This window comes from Pseudochaenichthys georgianus, chromosome 5 (assembly GCF_902827115.2).
Source record: "Pseudochaenichthys georgianus chromosome 5, fPseGeo1.2, whole genome shotgun sequence".
NCBI classification, from domain to species: Eukaryota; Metazoa; Chordata; class Actinopteri; order Perciformes; family Channichthyidae; genus Pseudochaenichthys; species Pseudochaenichthys georgianus.
In genome coordinates this window covers 9,824,985-9,848,333 of record NC_047507.1, presented here as the reverse complement: position 1 = coordinate 9,848,333, position 23,349 = coordinate 9,824,985, and the positions used below count along the sequence as shown (strand labels likewise).

The window sequence follows — 23,349 nt, the reverse complement described above, 5'->3', positions numbered from 1 at the left end:
ATATAACTGCTTTTGGTGCTAGAGAAAAGAACAAGCATTTGGTCATAGATTTTTCAGCTTGGAGCAAAGTGATGGATCGGTATTGCCATCCCCTCAGCTGCTAGCATGTAAATACAGCAAGTATCACCAGATTTTAATAACTAAATCCCTGGACCGTTGTCAGCCGTTTGCAATTTGAATAGTCTGATGATATGAACCAGAACTTCAGTAGCATCTGTTGCAGGACAATGGAGCTCTGTTCGCTCCAAGTGACGGCACCCATTAGGGTTGAAGTATAACAAACCGGCGGCGGGTGACTCTCCCAATCAACCTCTACACCACATTGTCATTCATGTATGCATTAAACAGATGGAGAGGTGACTGTTACTCACTCTTGTGAAAACTCGACACATGTGTTGTCATTCTCTGGAGAGAAACACCAGCTGTCAATCAAAACACTCACTGAAATACTCCTTTATTCCAAATGCAGGACCAGGTCAGCCAATTAAAACATGCATATGTTGTCATTTTCTATCTCTACATTATAGATATTTAATACATAAATGATTCTATCAATACAAAATATAAAAATATGTGAGGCCTCATTTACAACCATATTTACATGGACTTCCTTAACTTAAGTGAAATTATTAATTCAATTATCTATGTACATACTATGAACTAAATACGATAGTACAGTATATCCAAATCACATTGCATGAGAAAGCTCAACGTTACCAATCTGACTACCTTGCACACTTTGTTTGCTGCATGGAATTGAAGTTATGAGTAAAATAAAATTGCACATTTTGATAAATGTTGTGACTTGATAGAAATGCGCATCGTTAGCCTTAATACTCAGGAGATTTTCTGAAACATTGAAATGAACAAACATGCATGCTTTTTCACTGTTACCGACTGATATTCATCACCGACTCTCTAGTACTTGATATTCAACACTCAACAACACTGAATAAATGGACCTTTAGTTTCATTTATTGTTTTTGTTCCAGGTGGAAGATGTTAGTGTCCACACGCTGGACGAAGAGTCATTTCCGTTGCTGGGCGACAGGATGTTAGGAGATAATGCAGTTCTTGCTCTTTCTGCGTTTGCGGGTGTGTAACTGCCCGCTGTGGCTGGGTGCTCCGATCCCCGTGTTGTTGTACTTATGGACAAGCTCCTGGTTGCTGAGGTAGCGCATCTGGATTGGTCTGGGGATCGGCTCGCCCAGAAAGTACCCTTCATCCTCTGATTCTGAGGATGAGGAGCAAGTGGAGCACCAGCCGTCATCACCGTAATCATCCCAGGAGTATTGGTTTAAGCCAGTGCGCCGGCCGGCCCCAGGGTTCTGAAGAGTCAGGTCTGAAGTGGTCCTGGGGCATGGCCTGAAAGGTTGGGGCTGGTGTCTTCCCGCCCCGCCTCCGCCTCCGCCTCCGAACTGGTCCCTGGCGCTCCTGGGCGGCGGGAAACGGTCGTAATCCTCCCGGACACGCAGCTGTGGTCTTTCCTGAGGTCTCACTCTTCGCTCTGCCACCAAATTGAGAGCGTTTTCTGAACGAGACCGGCGAGATCTCCGGGAGCGGTGGTGGTGCCGGCGCCTCTGGGGAGTGTCCTCTGGTGCATCTATCCTGACACCGGCACCCCTTCCACTTCCAGCGACACTGACACCGCCCGCCCTGCGCTCACTGATGGGTGGTAGGCGGGCAGCGTTGGCACTGCTCACCAAGCTCACCCTGTCCTCCTCCTGGAAGGTGAAACCGGGCGGTAAATGACTCATGCCCACGCCCATGCCAGAGGGGTCACAGTACTGCAACTGGTACGGGGCTGACCTGGGAGGATTCATTTCCATGTACGGCTGACCGGCTGTGAGGCTGTGAATAGAGCCAGAGCTTCGAAACTGCGCTGAAGAGTTGAGGGTGCCCATGTTACTTTTCTCCGACACGTTCATTCCAGAGTCTTTGCTCAGGTCTGGCATGGAGAAGCGGGAAAGATGCTCCTGACGCTTTCCTCCTCCATCGGCAGAGTGGCCTGTAAGAAAGCAGCGTCAACTTCAGTTAAACTATGTCTTTCTTTGAATTTTACGTGAATACATGTACATTATGTGTTCAGCAGAGTAAACATAATAAGCGATTTATACTACCAACAACACTAGCACTTCTGCTGTAAACAAAACTTCTTGGATCTATAAAATGGTGCCAGACCAGCAAAGAGAGGCTACAACACCCACCTGTAGCATTGGACATGGCCAGCGACTCCATGGACCCTCTTGGGGTCTGCTCCAAAGGCGTCAGTTGCTCTGAGAAGTTAAGTGCATTGATGGGGTTCCTGCTCCTGGCCACCTGGGTTGCAGCTGGAGGCCCCGCCTCTCTGTCCCTCTGGAAGCCGTGCAAACTGATCGAACGCTTGTCAGAGGAAAAGCCATTGTGGTGCTGAGAGCATTGGGACATCTCTGTGAAGCTCTTCTGGGTCCTCAGCTTAGGTGGATAGTAATCCTCTGGAACCGGCTGTTGGAACCACATCTCATTCATAGATTGGCCTTTCATGGCTGAGATGGTTGGTCTCTTTAAAATCCCGTTCTCCTTGATCCTGTGATCCTGCTGTTGATTACTCTGTCCAGAGCAGGTGGGGTTATAGGCAGTTCTGACATTGCACTGGCTGAGCAGCTGGAGGGGGGTGGGGTTTGCAGTCCCGTCCGATTGGGACTCATAGTTATAGATGTCACGTGCCTGCTCTTGGCTCTGCCATGCAGGTGGCTCACGAGTCAAACTGGGTGTTTGGCTGGAGAGACTCAGGAGATCCATTTGTAAAGACAGTGGGTCCACCTCCCCTGAAAACCTCTCATTCTGCTCTCCCCCTCCACTCTTCGCTGCCTTGGAGCTGCGCCTCGACTCTCTGGTGGAGCGAGCGCTTTGGAAGGCCGAATCAGAGGAGTCAGAGCCATTGGGCTCCTCCCCCAGGCTGCAGGAGCGGGAGCAGAAGATTTGGCCCTGCTTGGGCAGGAAAGGTCGACCCAGCAGAGAGCATTTGCAGCGGGCACAGCAGAAACATCCCTCTATGGCGTGCCAGTGCTGCCCATCATAAGTCATCTGGCCCTGGTCAATGCCTGCAAGAAGGATACACATCGGTTTATGCTAAATACAATTAAAATACAAAGCACTATGTCTTTATCAAAGAGATTGAAATGAAGAATCTCAATGTCTTTATTTGAAATGCTGTTTCATGTTGCTTGTTGAGTGAGAAAATAGAGCTGGAGGCGACTTAACTGCGCCTGGGGGCAAAGTCATTACGGAGCTTTCCCAGCATTGTATAAACACTTTGCATTTGAGTAAGCTTGCAGTTGTTGCTGGGGGAAAGAAAAGCAGCTATTTGCTAATGGCTTCCATCTGGTTTGAGCATGTTTTTCTGATGGTTTCAATTTATAATCAGTTGTGTTTTTTGGCCAAATACTTTTCTATATCCTGTCAGACAAATAATTACAGAGCAAATTTGTTGAGAGGTTTGTGCCAAAATCACACCTGGGCATCCTGTCGGGCAGACGCACACAGAGCTTTTACAGGAGGTGGAACCGGGCCAAGAGGTGCTAATATGAAGGTTCCCCAATAAAAAAGTACCCCATTTTTTTCTTTCAATGGGTTTACCTCTAACTTGACAAATGTATGAATGTGTATTCAACTGATGCTTGGTGCATGTGCATGGGCTGTGCATGGGCTGTCAAAAAAAGACATCCTAAGGATGAAAAGTCACAAAATACAGTCATGCCTTTGACCCAGATTGGTTTCACACTGCTTGTTATACATTATACATATGTAGGTGCTCTTTAGGCCAGGCCAGGCCAGGCCAGGCCAGGCCAGGCCAGGCCAGGCAAGGCAAGGCAAGGCAAGTTTATTTATATAGCACTTTTCAACGCAAGGTAATTCAAAGTGCTTTACAAAAAATGAAAGACATTAAGCATTAAAAAAGAAAAGCTAATAAAATAAACATTAAAAGGAAAAATACATGGATAAAAAGCGGAGGTCTCTCCGTGTTCCTCTGCTACATGCCCCTGCCTCAAATGCCTGCGCATGACATCATTTGGTGATAAACTGCTGAAAAACAGGCCACATCCTTTCAAATGTGGCCTTTTTCTCCTCTCACTTGATGCCAAAAGAAAATAGGTCACTCCTTAAAAAAAAAAAAAACCTGAAGCCAAATAATGCTCCACTTAATTTTTCCATGTATTTAGCATTTAGCCCTTTTCTGTAGGCATTCCTTTGCTGCTGGTGATTAATGCAATTTGTACAGTGTATCAGTAACAGTGATAGATGCCAGCAGCATACCGATGTGCTCCCCACAGGAGTCGCAGTACTCTGCGTAGAGCGACTCGAAGCAGGAGCAGCAGTAGGGCCGTCCTTCCTTCATGATGTAGCGCTGGCCCCCCAGCACAGTCTCGCACTCGAAACAGCAGAAGTGCTTCATGTGCCAGTGACGCCCCTCTGCTTCGGTGCACTCATCTGCAAGGATGATCTGAGAAAGGAGAAAGGGTATCGTTTATCACGGAGCCTCGGATGGTAAAACCTCAGGTGGGTTATTACGGGACGCTGAATGACAGGACAAAGGCTCGGCTCGCCTCCTTCCAGTTCCTACGCACCACTTTTTCCTCTGCAGCCTAATACTCTGAGATTGTCCCCTTTGTCGCACTTGTGACAAAGTGTGGGAAGTTAATGTATGTGCCGTGGGGACTTGAGGAAATCTATATGGTGCATTTACTTTGAATCATCCTGCTGGTAAAACACCAGGGTGCTTTTGAAGTACTAACAGCGTCCTCCTTGTCCCCATTAACAGGGAGTCAGTGCTAATGGTTGGGACATCAAGACATCGAGAGCTGACCCCATTAGCCAAGAAAAACCTTTGCATGTTTAAACTGGGCCAGTGTGTGTTGGGAAGCCTGTGAGCATCACATGACAGCAGTTTGCACTATAATTGCGTGCATATGTGCAACATTTGTGTATGTAAATACGTAATAAATAGCTCTTCTTACACCATCCCACAGGAACAGTATGTTTAATGAACAGATCTGTGGGACTTTTAACACATGATTATCTGCGAGTGTTTGGCGTGTGCTCACCTCATCGCAGGCGGTGCAGCGTGGCTTCAGCCTCTCAGCATGGTGCCGCCCGCAGTAGATCTTCCCGTCCTGGTAGAAGTAGATGAGGTCCACCAAGAGCTCGTTGCACATGCTGCACACGAAGCAGGCCGGGTGCCAACACACACTGTGACCAGCCCGTGTTGCAAATACAGCAATGTCGCCGCCATTTATCTGGCCTCCGCACTACAAAGAAGTGGAGGAAAATAAGAGTTAATCAGCGTTGCAGCTTTTATCTGTACTTGGTCTCATATTTCTTTGGCAATGGGTTTTTCAATACCAACACTTGGAGTAGCAGCTCAGAGAGAGAGGATTCTAATGCCCATGATCTATGGGCTCAGATACTCTAAAAAACGATTGACTTCAGCTTTAAAGAACATTAATTTAAATACATGTATTCGTGGGCATCTTATAGCACAGTATGTTACCAATTTCTCAAGTAATTGAAGTAAATCCATTTGATAGAGCGCAGAATAGCGAGATTGTTGAACCACTTGTGAGGACTTAAGGCTGCACATCGTTGCAAACGAGAATTTGGGAATGTTTAAAGGACAAACTGAACGAGTGCTGTTTCAGTGCTACAGAGGATCTGAACTGAAGATGTACAGTTTTTTTAAAGTAACTTTTTCCCAAGAATTTCCTGGTATCTTCAAAAGGTCAGTATTGGTGCCGTTACAAATCAAGTATATCTGATTGGTACATCTGTTGGTTACACCATTTTGCATGAAAGCTAATGTGAGAGCATGAGGTTGTGTTTACATGTGTGGCCCGGGAAGGTCACAGAGGGGTAGTCGAACAGCTGCTGGAGGACGTTGGCGGGGCAAAGGGGAGAAATAAAAAGTGAGTGAAATATGGGAAGATAAAAAAGGAGAGCGAGATTGGCGTGGAGGTGTAAAGGTGTAAAGATAAACGAGAAGGAGTGCTAAGGAGACAGGGGGAAAGGTCGGGAAGGGAAAGTAGATTTAGAGGGGTGGGAGGGTGGAGACAGAGCGAGTTACAATCAGGTTATCTAACTGGCACAAACCCTGGTGCTGCAAGGAGGCCAAGAGGGGGAGGGGGAATCCAATCAATACACACTCTCCCAACAATGTGCTGTATAATAATAATAATAATAATACATTACATTTATAAAGCGCTTTTCCTGGTGCTCAAAGCGCTTATTGTATGTGTGTGTCTGCTGAGCGAACCAGAAACGCAAGCTATAAAGTAGCTATACACCTGGGGCACCAACACAACAGAGAGTAGCTCCGTTTTACACACAGTAATAAATGGCTCGCGGATGCTGAAGTGCGCTGGTTTGTTGTTAAAAGAACACTCTCCATTGCCCTCTTTAGTCCCATAAGGCCACAGCAAGAATAAATGTTGACAACACATTAAATATTTTATGGGACTCTGGGAACGACTATGAAATATTTCCTGAGGATTTAGTGCAGATTTAGCTGTAACTTAGTCCTCTGAGGGATTTTGTAAGCCTTGTAAGTCTTAAGAAAATAATTCTTTGATTGGCAGACAGCAGGGAAAATAAGACTCAACATAGACATGCGACACATTGAGGTTAGACATTTGAGGTTAGACCGTCATGTCCAAATGTTATTATAAAAACCGACGAATGTAGCTTCTCTGCCCTTTATATGACCACAGTAAGAACTCCTCGTACATCACTACAAAGAAATGAAATGCCAACAGGCTCTTTGGTGTGTCAGTCACGATTCATGGCTTTCATTCTGCAGGCCACACGACACACCTTTGATCCCGTCACACTTAATACGCTCCTGTCACATGGACGCAGCGCAGAAATGACACCTCGAAGTGAGGCAACGGGTGGCCTTCAGATCATCTTTGATCTCGTCATATCCATGGACTGTATGTATTTGATCTGTCAGCTTACCTGTTCGCAGATCGCCCCCGTCATCGTCACGGGGAACGGTCGGACATTGCCACGGCCCAGATTCTCCCGTTTCCGTTGGTTACTGAACAGCTTCAGTTCTCTCTTCTCCTCGTCGTCCAGACCATTACAGTAGCGTACCTACACACACACACACACACACACACACACACACACACACACACACACACACACACACACACACACACACACACACACACACACACACACACACACACACACACACACCACACACACACACACACACACACACACACACACACACACACACACACACACACACACACACACACACACACACACACACACACACACACACACACACACACACACACACACACACACACACACACACACACACACACACACACACACACACACACACACACACACACACACACACACACACACACACACACACACCATATATTCGTAAAATGTAATATTTTTGTGTGCCTTTTCAACATTTTTTATTGAAAATGAACCGTTGCTATTGTTACCATATACAATTACAGCACTTCACTCTCAATTCAACATTTTATTTAATATATTTTTATTTAATTGATATCTAAAGGGTTTCCCGAATTGTCATTGTAAAGGAGTACGAAGACGCTGTCATTTTGTCATAAGCATTTCATTATTTGAAATAAGATTGGTCAGTAAAACGTGACTTAAAAAAGTGATTTAAAATAAATAAAGAAATAAAATGCATCCTATTGATAATCCGGTTACAGGCCCCTGACACACTCATTGTCTTGATTCTAATCTGATTAGTGGTGTTGACATCGACCAATTCATATTTAGTAGAAGGGTTTAGGGATGGTGACATCATCTGCAAATACGGATTAGATTCACACAGCTGTTCACGCTTTTGTAAGCCAATTAACAGAAACAACAGTTCTCAATTGTTTATTTTTATTTGAAAGATTACTCTTGGGGACCGGGAACAAGCAAATAGAGAGAGAGAGAGAGAGAGAGAGAGAGAGAGAGAGAGAGAGAGAGAGAGAGAGAGAGAGAGAGAGAGAGAGAGAGAGAGAGAGAGAGAGTCTGCAGCTGGAATCAAAGAGTGGATGTTGTGGTTAGCTGGCATGTACCTTAAGCATTCAGGGGTTCCCAAAAACATAAACTTAATGGCTCTTAGCAAACCACTTCCATGATGTCACCCCCTAATAAAATAAACCCCTCTCAAACCGAAATGCGCTAACGTTACCAATATGTTACTCTGGAACAGCTCAGTCTGATAAGCAGGCGAGCGGCTAAAGCTTACAGATCTTCTTTGTGGTGTTTCACTTGTTTATGGCAATAACATCTTCACATTAATTGTGGTAAATGTTTATTGTTGTACAAATCTTTGCAAACAAAAACCTGAATATTTTATTCCTGTCCAGTCCGACTCCATTTTTTACTTCGTCTGTCTCCTTCCTTCTTCACTCTTATCTTTGTATTGCCCTGAAGGAGGGACGGGAGGGATGGATGGATATATGGAAGGAAGGGCGGGGGTCAGTTTGGACTCTCACCTCATTGTCGTGGGGCGGGAGTTGATGGAGCAGCTGTTTGATGCGGTATTTCTCTCCAGGGCTGTTCACATAGGGCACCTTGTCCTCAGGCAGGGAGCTGTAGTACTGATGGACCTGAGCGAGGGACAGAGAGAGAGGGGAGAGTTTAAAAAAGAACACGCATGCAACATGTAAACAAGCTGACAAATGCAAAATACTATAGGCTGCGGCCGGTGATCATTACCAATATGAATAGCTCATGGTTACTATTTTGATTTGTTGTATGAAATGTCACAAAGGGATGACACATGTCCATCAAGAACGGCCACACTCTCACTCTTTCAATAGCTTACTTTAACAGCATTAACACATTCTGGAAACAGATTATAAGGACAAGAGAGAGAAAAGATAAATGGATGAAGGACAGAACATATATTTGGCCTTTGTATTGATAAAGTACACAAAAAAGTTCAATTAATATTAAAACCTATAGTATGCAAGGACTAAATTAACCGGATCTACAACCTGGAATGACCTAACACACACAACACCCCCCCCCCCCCCCCCACACACACACACCCTCACACTTAAAATCACTTTGATTTATGGCCCTCCTGCGGAGACTTAGTGGAACCTCACCTCTCCATCTATGCACATTGACATGGGAATGTATTGCTGACCCGTCAAATGTACACACACACACACACACACACACACACACACACACACACACACACACACACACACACACACACACACACACACACACACACACACACACACACACACACACACCACACACACACACACACACACACACACACACACACACACACACACACACACACAGTGCGTGTGCATAAGAATGTGTGCGACTGTAGGATTAATGCTAATCTGGCCATTCAAAATTGCTTAGGGCATTCCTTGCATTACAGCGCCAGACAATGAGTGTCATCTCCAAGTTATTTATAGTAGCTTTTTTTATTACACTGTAACAGGGGGCCGGGGTATCACAGGGGTCAGGCAGTCGTATATGAATGTGATTAGAGGGGGGTGCAAACCCTGAGAGACGCAGGGTTATAAAGGAGGATTTGAGGACCGAGGTCAAAGACAGGAGAGGACAATGAGGGGTGGGGAGAAGTTAATAATACACAAAATACAATTTTTTAGATGGATGAAGAAAGGTCAAGATGTTGTTCGATCAAATGAAAGAAACAACATATAATGAACAACATGATCGATAGCTGCTGACTCGGTCACGCAGATGACCAATCTGTCTACAGAATGGATCTACTCACGAGAAGCCATCAGCTTTGTCCTTGGCAAGAACACAGAGTCTGTCCCACAAAAACAATTACCTTCAGTAAGATTACCTACGCCTCAGTAGATAGAGACCTAAATGAAAATATACTGCTTTTGAGAACTGGCATATATTAAAGTTTTTTATTTGTTGCAACATAGTGTACAGGCATGTTTGTTGTTGAGATGCTTTTAAAACAGGAACATCTCGATGTAAGCGTAACCTAATTCCATCTGCTCTGCTTTGTCGGCTAAAACCGTTGTTGGCAAGAGGTGCTGGATCTATGTCCAGCAGCACGGCTCAGGACAACGGGGGTGCTAAGGATAGTCCGTGAAAGACTGACTGTGGTCAAGCACTGATCAATCACACAGCGCCTGTGCTTCCAGATACACACACACACACACACACACACACACACACACACACACACACACACACACACACACACACACACACACACACACACACACACACACACACACACACACACACACACACACACCACACACACACACACACACACACACACACACACACACACACACACACACACCACACACACACACACACACACACCCACACACACACACACACACACACACACACACACACACACACACACACCACACACACACACACACACACACACACACACACACACACACACACACACACACACACACACATCTAATTATAAATTATTAAAACTGCTTCCAATAACAACATGGTTACAATCTGTATTTTAAATGCACTTTGCCCCGAGGAAAATATCCTAAGACAAATACACACCCTCACACGTGCACACTTACATGCACATAATGGATGCAGTTGGAGCGAGAGCCAGGAGGAGCAGCTTGTGATAATAACTGTAATCGAAAGCAGACGAAACTAAAGACAGGGCAGAATTTCGAACTGTACTGAAAGGAGTGTTTTTAAGAGCTAAAGCAAATGGTAGGACTTCGCAGCTGAGTGGCAAGAGCGATCGCTCCACACAGCTGGTTTCTATTGCTGTTAATGGCCAGACAGCCGGAGGAAAGGACACCACCAGGCACCAGCCCTCACATTCTCTCAACAAGACACTTTACAGTGATTAGTGGACATAGATATTATATTGTTGAGAAAACACTCGTAGTTAGGGCCCAACATGGTGGGAAAAATTGTGTTTTCGTAGCGAAATGAGCAGATTTAACGGTCTGTTTTAATTCTCCGTCTTCTTTCTCACGTCTTCGCTGAAATTGGCAAGATTCCATGGCTTGACATTGCACAGTTGGGTGAGCAAATCCAATGCGTGTAAAAGTTAAAAAGCATGAGAGATGTGTTAATTAAGCATAACACATAAGCTGTACTCAAAGTACTGAATATAATACAATTTGACTGGATGAGTAAAGTCTAAAGCCAAACTAGCAGCTCTGTGAAGTTGTATTTAGAAACAGTGATATTTGCTTAAAGTAGTACGCTTAACTGCCCACAGTCACAATAATAGTGTGCTGGAGCATAGAAAGTATAATGGTTACTGTCGTCACCGTCTTATTCTGGTGCACAACTTCTGCAAATTAGCATCAAAAAATTTGTGGCCCTGGCGAAGAAAAGTCAGATGTTGACATCATTTTGCTGGTTTTATGCTCTGGGAACCAAACATATCGGGACACACTTTCATGTCAATCCATTAAACTGTTGTGAAGATATGAGCCTCAGTCTCTCTGTCAGCAGGATTTCATAGCAACTACTATTTTCATGAAACTGGGTGGAAGGGTGTCGCATTGGCAAAGGTAAAACCCATTACATTTGGAACAGATACAAATCTGTTAACATTGTAAAATATGGCATTTGGCCTTGGTAGAGTTCTGCGCTCGCCAAGTGCTTTTCCATTTTAGTTAGGGTTGGGACGTTTCCACCTTTAAGCCACGTTGTGGGCATTGCTAGAGATGTACAGATTTGCAACTGATCTGATGCAGCATTATCATTTAATGGTGTGTAAAGTGCTTTTAATAGCGTTATTAATAATCTTCCATTCACAGCTGCTGGATGTAATCTGGTCAGGTTCAGTTTCCATTGTCCTTGATTTTGGATGGGAACCCGTCTATTTGTGCCATGTTCCACTTTGGAACAGGTCAAACTAACATCAGGTATCGTTCAGATCTCAAATCTGTAATTCAATTTGAACCTGGAACGACTGAATAACCTTTGACTGCTTTTTATTCAAATGTTCTCAATGTGAGCAGTCTGAAAAAGCAGAGTTCACGGTGAAATTAAAATCCTGGTACATGCTGGGTAGAGTCATATTAGACTGCCGCTTTACGTGATGGTAAAAGACCCAAACAGATAAACAGACACAGGCCAATGCTGAGTAACATTCTTGGCCTTGACAAGCTGTAACTTGGCAACATCCAAGAATTGTATTTGACAAAGATGGAGAGGAGAGAGCAGGACAGTGGGAGGGGAGTGTTGGCCGGCCCTCCTCCACATTGCAGCTCAACAACATCTCCAACACTCTCAGTAATGGCTGTGTTTGGTGATATTCCAGCTATTGTTCCACAGACGGGAGAGTTGAACAGCGCGAAGTTATCCCTCATAATCCTCAGATATATCTCACTGGATCCTGGTCTGAAATCTCTCGTTACAGAGTGGAGACTTTACACTGGCTGAATAGCAGACTCCTTCACAGCCCCGGGTCGCAACGGGGAAACCTAAACCCACAGTTTAGATCCTGGAGATTAGCGTTGTGTTTACCATCTCGCTCTGTCTTTACCTCGTGCAGAGGAAGACCGGGTGGTGAAAAGACCCGCATCGCGCGTACTTCCGCTCCTCTGTGAGAGGTCACACAACATGTTTCCACAGCTTGAATGACTTGGACGTGAGGTCGGGGTAATTTAAATCGCTATAGTTATGGACATTTTTAATCAAGGCTGTCAAACGTTCTCCACAAAATAAGTTATTTTAAAGGTTGTTTACAATTGTGCTGCTCATGCAATAGTGCACAGCCAGTTTTGATTATTGCTCCTGAGGTGCTATGACCACTCAAAGAAAACCCTAATGACTAGGGGGACCCTGGAGGGGGATGAAAAATAGCTTCGCTCATTCCTCGAAGGTGAACACGGGAGTCTGTGCCAACATTGTATTGACCAGTTCATTGCTTTCAGTTTATGAACCGGATTAAACCAGCTTCCATAAACGCATCTATTGTCCTATAAAAACCCTCCCACACACCTATGGTTCAGTGGGTTATTGCATTAGAGGATATTCTTCGACATGTATGGGACCATTTAATGTGTGTGTATTACGCAGGCTTACCTTAGCGGCCATGAGGGCGGTGAAACCTACTGTTAACACGTTTGCCGGTGGAATGAATTGGAGATTAATTTGACTGCTGGAGCCATATAATCCGTGTTATCCATTAGTCCGAAAAAGGAGCATTCAGCAGAACTGGTGAGCTATCATATGTTGAGGTGCAGCTTTTGCAGAACACTTACATAGTATGCATCACATGCAACCCCGTACACAGGGACAGGTTCCTTAGGTTAACACTAGACTGGGATGTATGTTAATGTAAGAATTGTAAAACTGAAATCTATCTGTGAATGGAATATTTCCTCGTTTTTTGGCCTTCCATTCACGCAAACATGTTTTATAACACCTATGTTTTTTAAATCAGGGTTTTTAGGGGAGTGTGACAGTAATGTAACCCAGGGCTCTCATTGTTATTTCAATCACTTTGTAAGAGTGCTGGCATGCTCTTGTTAACACCTGCTGTTGGACAACAAACAATACTTTGAACAGAAAATGATGCCACTTTCCAAGAATAGCACAAAGCTGAGGGCTCAAATGCTGAGAGATGACTCTAAATGTATTTTTTTCCCGTGTGGATGCAAACCTTTGGTAAACCAACTGCCTCTAAATTAATTCAGGCCAATATAGATGTTAGACTGTCACCCAGAGGGGTGTAAGATGCTTATACCTGCTCAGGTTTGAGTCCCGGTGGGACCCAGGCATACTCCTCAAGGGCACAGCCTGAGTCGTCGTCCGAGGTGGAGTTCCTCTGGAAGTCGTACATCAGCTTGGTGACCGTCTTCTCCATCTCTACAGGCATGGCTGTCACAGCATGCTCCTCACGGCGACACTTACAGTGCACACAGATCTTCCTGCCAGGAAAACACACAGGAAAAGAACATTAGTCAAGCAAATATCAAGTGCAAACCATAGACTGTATATATATAAACTAACTATGGTGTAACAGGTGTAAACGACGTAATGAAATAAGAGACTCAGATTAGAAATGCAGGCAGTAGATGCTTGCCCTCTTAAATTACAAAGTTGTAAAGTGTGATTGGTGGTTTGCAAATAACCCTTGTACACTTGAACTCATTAGAGCCCAGTATACACCACCACAACCCTCAGTTTAATAAATCACTGTGTAAACAGAAATACATTTAGAGGCATAGAGTTTCAACAGAAAACACACGTCATACTGCAGTTGCTGTATGGGCCTCTGAAGCCCGTAATTAATCACTTAAATTAAAAATAACCAAATTACAATTTGAAAGGTAACCTTTTGAATACCTATTAAAAAAAAAGAGGGAAATCAGTCATCCAGACGAATCGTTCATGGACCCCAAAATATTCAGTGAAACGTTGGACTTTCTTTGAAGACTTTCTACCCGTGAAGGATGTGAACTCCACACAGTTCATAGGTCAAGGCTTCCCACCGCAGCTCTCACAGTAAAATGTAGGTACCACAAAAACAAAGCTCAACAATCCTCTGGGGTACCAAGAACAAGAATATAATCACAAACAGGCTACGGAAATTAGCAGAATCCAGCCAATGACAGTGATGGAAAGCAGCACTGTACAAACACACACCAAACACACACTCCTTTATGCACAAGGTTAGTGAGAAACAAAAGCAGATGCTTAGCCAGGACAGGGCTTCACTGTCATTCATCTGCCCTTTCGTCTCCAGTGGTGTACAGAGAGCAATAAAGAGCCGTGTTATATTTCATGGACTCAAACAACTATTCTTGGTTGTTGTCATACAAAATATTGGGTATATATAATATATATATATATATATTAACCGACAATAACTACTCCTCTGAGGATAACACAGAGCTTGGGAGACGTCTTGCAATGAGCCGAAGTGGATGTGGGTTAAATGGCTAAGTGCATGGATTAAAATTAAAATATAGGCTACCTTCTGTAGGTCTGTACCTGGATCCAAAGCGGGAAGGCACTGCATACATACAGATTTCAGTGTCCTTGACAGCTCTAAGCCCCTTTATGAAGAGGGAATCTCTGGGTGGCCAGAAGGTTGCATGCCACTAACCCTTTCTGCCCCTCAGGCGGTCGAAACCAGGGAGAGAATCCCATTACCTTTCCAGACGGACGCCTGCCTGTCTGACAGACAGCCCTACGGAGGAGCTTAAGGACACTCAGGACACCGCTTGACAGACTGACAGCTTGGTCGGCAGAGGATCTGTTAATATTAAGTCCTTGGAGCGCAGACAGCACCATGTGGAGAGCTGGCCAAATCTCACATTGTCCCTTTTTCAAAAGAAGCACTTCTTGTCCAAGGGTTAAGTCTTGGTCTTCTGTCTATTTGGCATAGAGCTGATTGGTTTTGATGACAGAATGGAGACTAAAAATACTTTCTAAGAAAAACAACTCATTGGCATGCCAAAGCTGGTCATAAGACATATGTTCCTTAAAAAGAAAACCTACAAATGTATAGGTCTTAAGTTGGACGAAATCTCCATCACCACTTCCTGGCCATACAGTCTATTACTGTCAGCTCCAGCTTTCACCACTACTGATGAGAGGGAGACTACTGTAGTCATTGTGGAAGGGCAAGCCACAGGCTTCACAAATTAAATCCATAAATATTTCACATAAAGTGCAAGGGTACCATTGTCATGAATATGAATGGTTATGATAGACAGAGCAGCGATGTAACAAAGGCAGACAAAGTCATCAAGCAGCTGTCAAGCAGGCCCAAGGAGAAGGGTGTTTGGCAAACCCCTGTCCAAGCAGCATGTTGCTATAGCCAGGGGCGACGCAGCTTGCCTCATTACAACCCAGCACCTTCACCATCATTACTAATTTAAGGCTGATTATCGGGCTGAACAGAAAACAACAGAAATACGTGCATGTCGAAAGCACACTCGATAATGATTGAAAGTGAAGGACAAAGACACCAAAGGTGGAGACAAAAAGGATATGCATAATAAACACATCTCCCAGTCTTGTGATATGCTGCCTGGTGGTTAGTATTTCTGCCTTGGGGTAAGGAGGGACTCTTGGAGATAAGAGTATACAAATAGCCAGAGCTGAAGGAAAGCATTTCACACCGCATTCCTTCTGAGAGTTCACTTTACAATGTCCCTGCTCAGCGGTCTGCATATCTATAGGGTTCAACTTGGAGACAGTGTGGTGACCATTGGAGAAATGAACCTGGCACACACTCCAGAAGAGTCCAGATGTGCAATGATGACCTACCTTTAGTGATTCAACTAGAAAAATATCTGATCTCCCCACCTCAGCGCTGGCAGAGATACCAGTGTAGGCCTACAGGGACCGTTCCCCCCCCCCCTTCTATCCTCATGATTTACAACACGCGTCACGCACATGCCTTGGATTTCCCCTTCACTGAAACCCCAAGCTTCCCCTTGCAATCTACATGATTTCAATTAGGACAGATTCTTGGACGTAATACAACTCAAGTGCATCAATGATGCCTCGTAAAAGACTGCGAGGTAAAGTCAAGGAAGTTGAAAGGCGGGTTCTTTATTTAAACATGACTAAGCATTCATCCCCCGGGAGATGTAAAACACTGATGTATCATTGGCCAGTCGGAGTGTGGAGTTTGCTCAAGACCTGGGGGGTATTGCTGTTGGATAGTCATCCCTGTCACCATGATGTCAGTGGACAATGATTCACCGTTTCGGGTTAATTATCATCGCCTTGCTCTCCTTGATTAGCCATGTAACCAAGGTAACAGGTGGTTTTAATGCGTAACTGGAATCTGATAGAGCCAAGTGACAGTTACATAGATTCAGTTCAATTGCTTTTTTCTCACTGCAGACCTTAAAGGTGGGGTAGGTACGTTTTAGAAACCGGCTCGAGATACACTTTTTGTTATATTCCATGGAATGCTCTTAACATCCCGATAGCAATGAATATCTTAAGTGCGTTGACAAAAAATCTATTAAAAAATGTGATCTGTGGAAGCCGTAGTACTGTAAAAAGCACGACCAATCATCTGAGCCGGCCCGGCTAAAGTAACTGGATGGCCTACCTGCCTGTCAGCCTTCCACCTGTGCACAAACTTATCTCGTGCCCTCATTGGTCATGTGCGCGTTCGTGTGTGTTGGAGGAGGGGCTCTGTAAGGAAGAGGCAGATTTTTTTCGGCTGTCTGTTTTCAAATTCTAGCGATCTCGAGCTGGTTTCTCCAAAACTACCCACCCCACCTTTAAGCAATCATGGCAAAACAAGGTGTTTTATAAAATATACAAATGTACTATCTTATAAATTATGCTTCAAATCAAAGCAAGAGTTGACTCGAAGATATCTTTGCAAGGCAAAAATAGGGCTACGGTTGTATTAGGATGGAGGAAACTCCATTCAACCAAAGCTTAGGGAAAATATCTGATTCAACTGTATCCAAGAGCCAGTCGAGGAAGTATAGCCTTGGAGGGTTTGAAGCTGAAGTCTCATTCCTGAGCAGCTCCCAAAACCGCTGCAGCTTTTCCATGGCATCACTCTAGATGGCCAGATTAAAATCCCATCTTTAAATGGCAGCTCAGCGCAAAAGCAAAGGTTCGATGACAAGAGGGGAGAGCAACTGGGTATGCTCTTCAGCCAAGTCTTGTCTTCTGTTTTCCTGCTTTTGTTTTGTCTGGAAGAAGTGGGGGAAGAAGAGGAACATACACTTTTCTCTTTAACGCCCCTTGTTTGGCCATTACAACATTTCCGTACAGTGTTTTTTGAGCTGTTGTTGGAATTTTTAGGGATTTCAATGCTTAGCACTGCTTTCAATTACAAACACACAAGCAAAGAAAGCCTTTGTACCTCAACCAGGCGGCATGTTGTCTTCAGAGCCAATCGGAGTTAATCACAGTTGAACATGACTGGAGGTGTTCCCGACAATAATCAGGCTCGACAAAGACGTTTTCTATTAGCGGCCAATTAGTATGAGCCAGATGCAGCGTGTGGTCGAGGACAGAGATTAGGCCTGCATCCACCTGTCATAACACATTTTAGAGAACTCAAGTTCAACTAGCCTACAGCCTCAACCTGATGGTGAGTTTCCTCCACTGTATTGGATACAAATATAAAAAGGTATTTTGCATTTGTACCTAAACACAAAAGAGGATTTCAATAGCATCCTCCCATGAGACAATTCGTCAATTAGGCACAACAAGTGTTTTAACGTTTATCCTGGAGGTGTGGGGTTAAAGAGAACCGTGAATTTAGGAGGTGGCACAGGATCTCAATGTAGATGCTACTATAGTTGTGTTATGAAACCGTAGAAACCATTGGGTTTCGTGCTTGAACCAAACATACTAAAATATTTGCAAAATATTGACCTCTGTTGCTTCAATTTGAATCACTTCCATCTCTTTTGGGAGTCTCACAACATCAGTGAAGTACAAGACAAAAGCTCACTGTAAAACTGCTTCTAAGACTTTATGGAGATGTAATAAGTTGTTAAATGCTAATCATTGACTGATCTCTGAGCTTGGGTGAATTTACAACTGTATAATGTAACCTGTAGTACCTGGAGATTGTAGATACATGTTTTTACTGTATATTTGCAAGAAGCTGGGATTTTGTCTTCCTGCTATAGCAACGTATAACTCCCCCTAGTTGTTCACTCCCTCTGTATTAGAATTGAACGATACAGGACTTGGGGGAGAAGTGGAAAGCAAAACGGAGAGAGATATATTTATGTACCATCAGACTGGGACGCTTTTAAGCTGCAGCCATGACACTGGATCACATTACTTATTCATTCAGTGTTGACTTGTTCCATAAAGTGACACTTCTTTGGATGGTAACCGGGGGAGTCATGGAAGGGACAGGCTTCCAAGAGAGCCTCAGTAAAGACTTCAGACTCAGACAGTGGTAACAGTGCCAGATCATAAGCTCATTTATTACCAACTACCTATATTAAACGGCTTTTGAAAAGCAGCCACCAGTGCAGTACAGTTTTTTTCCAGAAGCCGTTGTCGATGTCAGCAATAATCTTGATCTGGCTATTAGGCTTCTGTCAGCTCAGTATTTGGGTTGCTCTCAGAACCGAGGAGCCCAAAGATACAGCAGCCAGCTGTTGAAGCCACATTATTCATTATCCCCCTGTCAGTCCATTCATGTGCTAATCCAGTGACCCTTTACACTGCCAAAAAGTGGCCATATAAATGGGTCAATTAGCTTGCATTGAGTCTTGTTATGTTCGCCTTAACACAACTGTTATGGAGCTGCGATTATGCCACTTGTTTCCAATTCAATTTGAATCAAACCCCAGGAATATTATTAGAAACTCAACTAGGACAACTCAAATACAGGCTGCATCATTATAACACTTGACTAGAGAAACATCATAAACAAGTTGATATGGGGGTCGAGAAATAATATATTTTATAGAGTCCTAATGATACATCTCTTAATTAACTAAGCAATCTATAATCCATATGGCACAGAGTCCTAACAACAAAGACTTTCAGGCAAGAGAGCGCACAGTAGCTTGACCATTGCGCCACAGGGGGTGGGGTGGGGGATATAAACTGGTGAGAACACGTCTATGCAGGGAGAGCTACAGTGCGAGTCGGACAACTCTACATACTGTGTGGCATTTACATCCAAATAGCACCAGGTTTCAGCCATTAAAGAGTAAAGTGACAACGCGAAAACTTCCAAAAATATAAAATACAAATCCAACTGGTTTTAATATAAGCCTCGTGACTACTTCACTCACACATTCCAAAGAGGGAGTAAAGTAAAAAAACTATTTATGTTTGACATGGAGCCATGGATACATTTGGGACTCAATCTTCTTTTCCATTACGCATTTAAAGCCCCAGCCTGGGTCGTGCGGTGCGCAACAAAACGGCTCCAAATGCATCACAAACACGATCAATAATCAGCTGCTTACCTTCTTACAAACTGCGGCGGAGGGAAGCCATAGCCCTGACCTCGGTGCTGGTTGTGGTGGTGCTGGTTTTAAAATACGTTTTCCTCATTGCAGAATTTCTCAAACAACTCCAACTCCACAGCTTTGCCACGAAAACACCCCAGTCTCACCTCGCTGTGTGGTGTCTGCTCTGCACCCCTCCGCTACATTAACCCCCTCCGTTTAAAAGCCTTTTGTCACCCCCCTGCTCTCCGCAAACACACTCGGGAGTTGAGCAAATGAGGAGAAAGCGTAGACGAAGAGCCAACTTAAAGTGCGTAAAGAGATCCACATTTACACATCCAAAAACGAGTGAGCAGACTCCGCTGAAATATTTGAAAATATCCAAAGAAATAAAACAGAAATCTCTCGGAAACGAGGTTACTGCTTTCTGCTCTGACTGAAGAACAGTGCGGACTTTCGCTGCTTGGAATCACGGAGCGCTGGAGTCTCTCTGCTGACCGACCCGCTTTAATCCTGCAGCGAAATCAAGTCACTGTAAATCACATGATCACTTCCGGTGTGAGCTTTCAAAATAAAAAAGACATTGCCAAATGGATTGGAATATTATATTTGGTTGAATAGAAAAGTTATATATAATTATATAACATTATAATAATATAAAGAAATATTTTTGGAAATGGAAATGTTTTTATTTTCTTTTTTAAAACCAAATTAGTATAGAGAACAAAGACATAGCTCAGCTTTGGGGGCAACGCAATTGTGGACCCTTCAGATGTTACTTTAGCTTCTTTATTTGTATTATACTACAATATCAGATGTAAAAAATATTATTTCAACACTTCACTATTAATAATGCATTGGTATATTTGCCTATATTTGGTTCATTTTCTGAACCTTCAACAGCGTTGGGCTTCTATTCTTTAATGTACAGAGAGCGAACATCAATTAAATTCCCTTTTATTACAAAGCTTTTGTTTGAGGGCACGGTTGCTTACTTCCTGTCTTATGGGCCCTCTCTGGTTGACTTGACACACGCTCACACACACACCGACCCTTCTCCCCCCTCCTTCCTCTCTGTATCCCGGTGTGATGTCAGCAAGTCAGCGTCCCAACATTGGTGTAATTAGCAGCGTGAATTACTGGAGTTTTGGCGGGATTTGCATGTGAATTAAACCACTTCCCCGAATCAACTGGCCCATGGACAAGAAGAGAGAGGGAGAGAAAGAGAGAGAGAAGAGCTGCAGGGCTCTGACCTGCATGGGGAAATTGGGAGGTGAGCCCCTGTAAACAAAACAGTGCTGTTTAGCATAAGAAGCGGACATTAGCTGGAGAAGGGACATAAGGCTTACAGACCAATGAAAATCCACTGAATCCAAAACAAATGTGAAGCCAATTTAGTTGGATTTTTAAACTCCAGGAGCCAATTTTCGAAGTGCACCCATGGGCCCTTCAATAGTGTTTTTATTTGTCGGACAATTTATAGACTTTTTATCTTCACGGTCATCTGTATATTTTTCTTACTCTAATGCTGGTTTATTTCTATTTTGAGATGTTCATATTTCAGAATTGTTCTACTATTTAAATTTGTTATTATGTGCAATGCCTTGTTTTGTTTTTTGCTGCTGCAACAAAAACATTTCCCAAATTGGGATTAATAAAGTACATCTTATCTTATAAATTACTACCATCAATGCATATGTAATTGCAAAGTATGTGTAATTATGTTATTAGAGAATGTAGTTAGTTGCATGTTGGGCAATTTGTCACTTTGCCATGCTTTGAAAAGTGATATAGAAGTAAAGCTTCCTTCCCACATTGATATGATTATCAAAACACAGCTGTTGTAAACTATAAGCCAGAAAAAAGCAGGGGGCATATTTTTATATGATCAACACGTGAAGTTAGCTTGACCATTGTGCTGTTTATGCAAACAAATAAACAGCAGAATTGTTCACTAACAGATTGCCACCATATCAGCTATTCTGGGCTCTCAAACACTCACATGACAGGAGCTTCATTATGCTACTCCCCTTCTCCTGTTCCTACAATGAGTGGTAGGAGTGTTAAACAATGTCCTGCTGCTGCTCCACATTTGCATATTTGTGTAACGCAAAATGTGTCAAGAAACAGGAAATATTGCCAAAAGTTTTCTGGCAGTCAATTAAGGCTGAACAGATTTGAGGAAGACTTTTAAAGGCAACTTGGAGGACGGATGGGAGTGGGTTAGAAAGTAATTAAATCAAGATTTGTCTATATTCTTCTCAAAGTGCCCCGCTGCTGCCTTTTGGCTAAACAAGAAATGTGGAGAGGAATATCTTATTTAGTTTTTTAACTTCCTTTGAAATAATATATGTAAAGCTGCACAAGGAAGCATTTTCTTCTGAAAACCGCCAGCAGCTCTGAACGACCTCTTCAGTTTCTAAGGACAGTGCTTCAGTCTTTTTCTCCTTCAGGAACTGTTCCTTCAGACTGAAGCTCTGCTTTTCTTTTTTGTGTACTCCACTCACACATGGCAGGGCCAACTCTTGCTGTGACTTTGTCTCATATACATCTCAACATAAGACCGCGGCCTCTTTACAAACACAAGAATATCAATTACAGCTCGGGCTGTACTTGCGGCCTATCCACAATATTTTCTAGAGGACCCCTAAGTGACAGTGTCCTCAGCTCGGAGCGACCACAGAATGGGTCAATTCTTGTGGGGCCAGGCATTTACCACAATAGGTCATTCCCTTTTTGCCAATAAACTGTTCCTCAACTTGCAGTGAGCTGTTTCAAATGCCCAGAGAGGAGTGCATAAAAGCATAGAGGCCAGCTTGGGGGACATACCACAGATAGCATTGCCTACATGGACTCCTGGCATGCACTAAGAGTCGCTGCTTGGTAATTTTAGACAGTGAGCCAAACAGGTTTACTCCCTTCCCAAGCATGCATAAGCGTATTGAGTTTTTTGTCTCTATCAAAGCACAGGAAGAGATATATTGTAAATACATGTTGCCCCAGGGGCCGGGATCCCTATCTAAAGTATGCAAGTTGTATGGCATCAAAGGATTATATCCTACAAGAAAATTATTCATATTTCACCAGGGAAGGAACTGATGTTTATACTGCATGACATGGTAAGAAAAACACACACATCAATGTGTTTATCTCGATTTGAAAAGTAGCCAACATCCCAACATGGCTTCCTCATCTTTATTTCTCATCTGCTTTTTTAGGAACACCAGTCTCCTCTCCTTTCATGTGGCAAATGCTGATGGCTATCACTCTAGAGTCAACATACGAGGCAGCTGGGACTCACCCCAACAGCTGATAGCTCAGACATGTTGGGAGGGAGGGAGAGAGCCAGCTTCCTCTCCATATAGTTTTCTATCCCCTTGCTGAAGAAGGTTCCTGAGCACTTTCTGACTAAGTATTT

The 23,349-nt window shown here is 43.6% G+C and overlaps 1 protein-coding gene across 3 annotated transcripts in view; it reads right to left on the bottom strand.

Moving 5' to 3' along the window:
* Nucleotides 1-425: 425 nt before the first annotated feature.
* Nucleotides 426-23,349, bottom strand: part of prickle2b (prickle homolog 2b) — a 98,557-nt gene continuing 75,633 nt past the window's right edge. For 2 of the 3 annotated variants that reach the window (XM_034083726.1, XM_034083728.2), the window contains exons 3-9: nt 13,760-13,943; nt 8,526-8,639; nt 6,991-7,128; nt 5,085-5,288; nt 4,297-4,483; nt 2,208-3,083; nt 426-2,008 (exon numbers count right to left, since the gene is read on the bottom strand). In XM_034083726.1, coding sequence (XP_033939617.1) covers nt 1,056-2,008; nt 2,208-3,083; nt 4,297-4,483; nt 5,085-5,288; nt 6,991-7,128; nt 8,526-8,639; nt 13,760-13,943 — 2,656 coding nt within the window. In that variant the 3' untranslated portion in view covers nt 426-1,055. Of the gene's footprint in view, nt 2,009-2,207; nt 3,084-4,296; nt 4,484-5,084; nt 5,289-6,990; nt 7,129-8,525; nt 8,640-13,759; nt 13,944-19,949; nt 20,432-23,349 lie in introns of those variants that run through there. The other variant, XM_034083727.1, reaches the window with a different exon arrangement.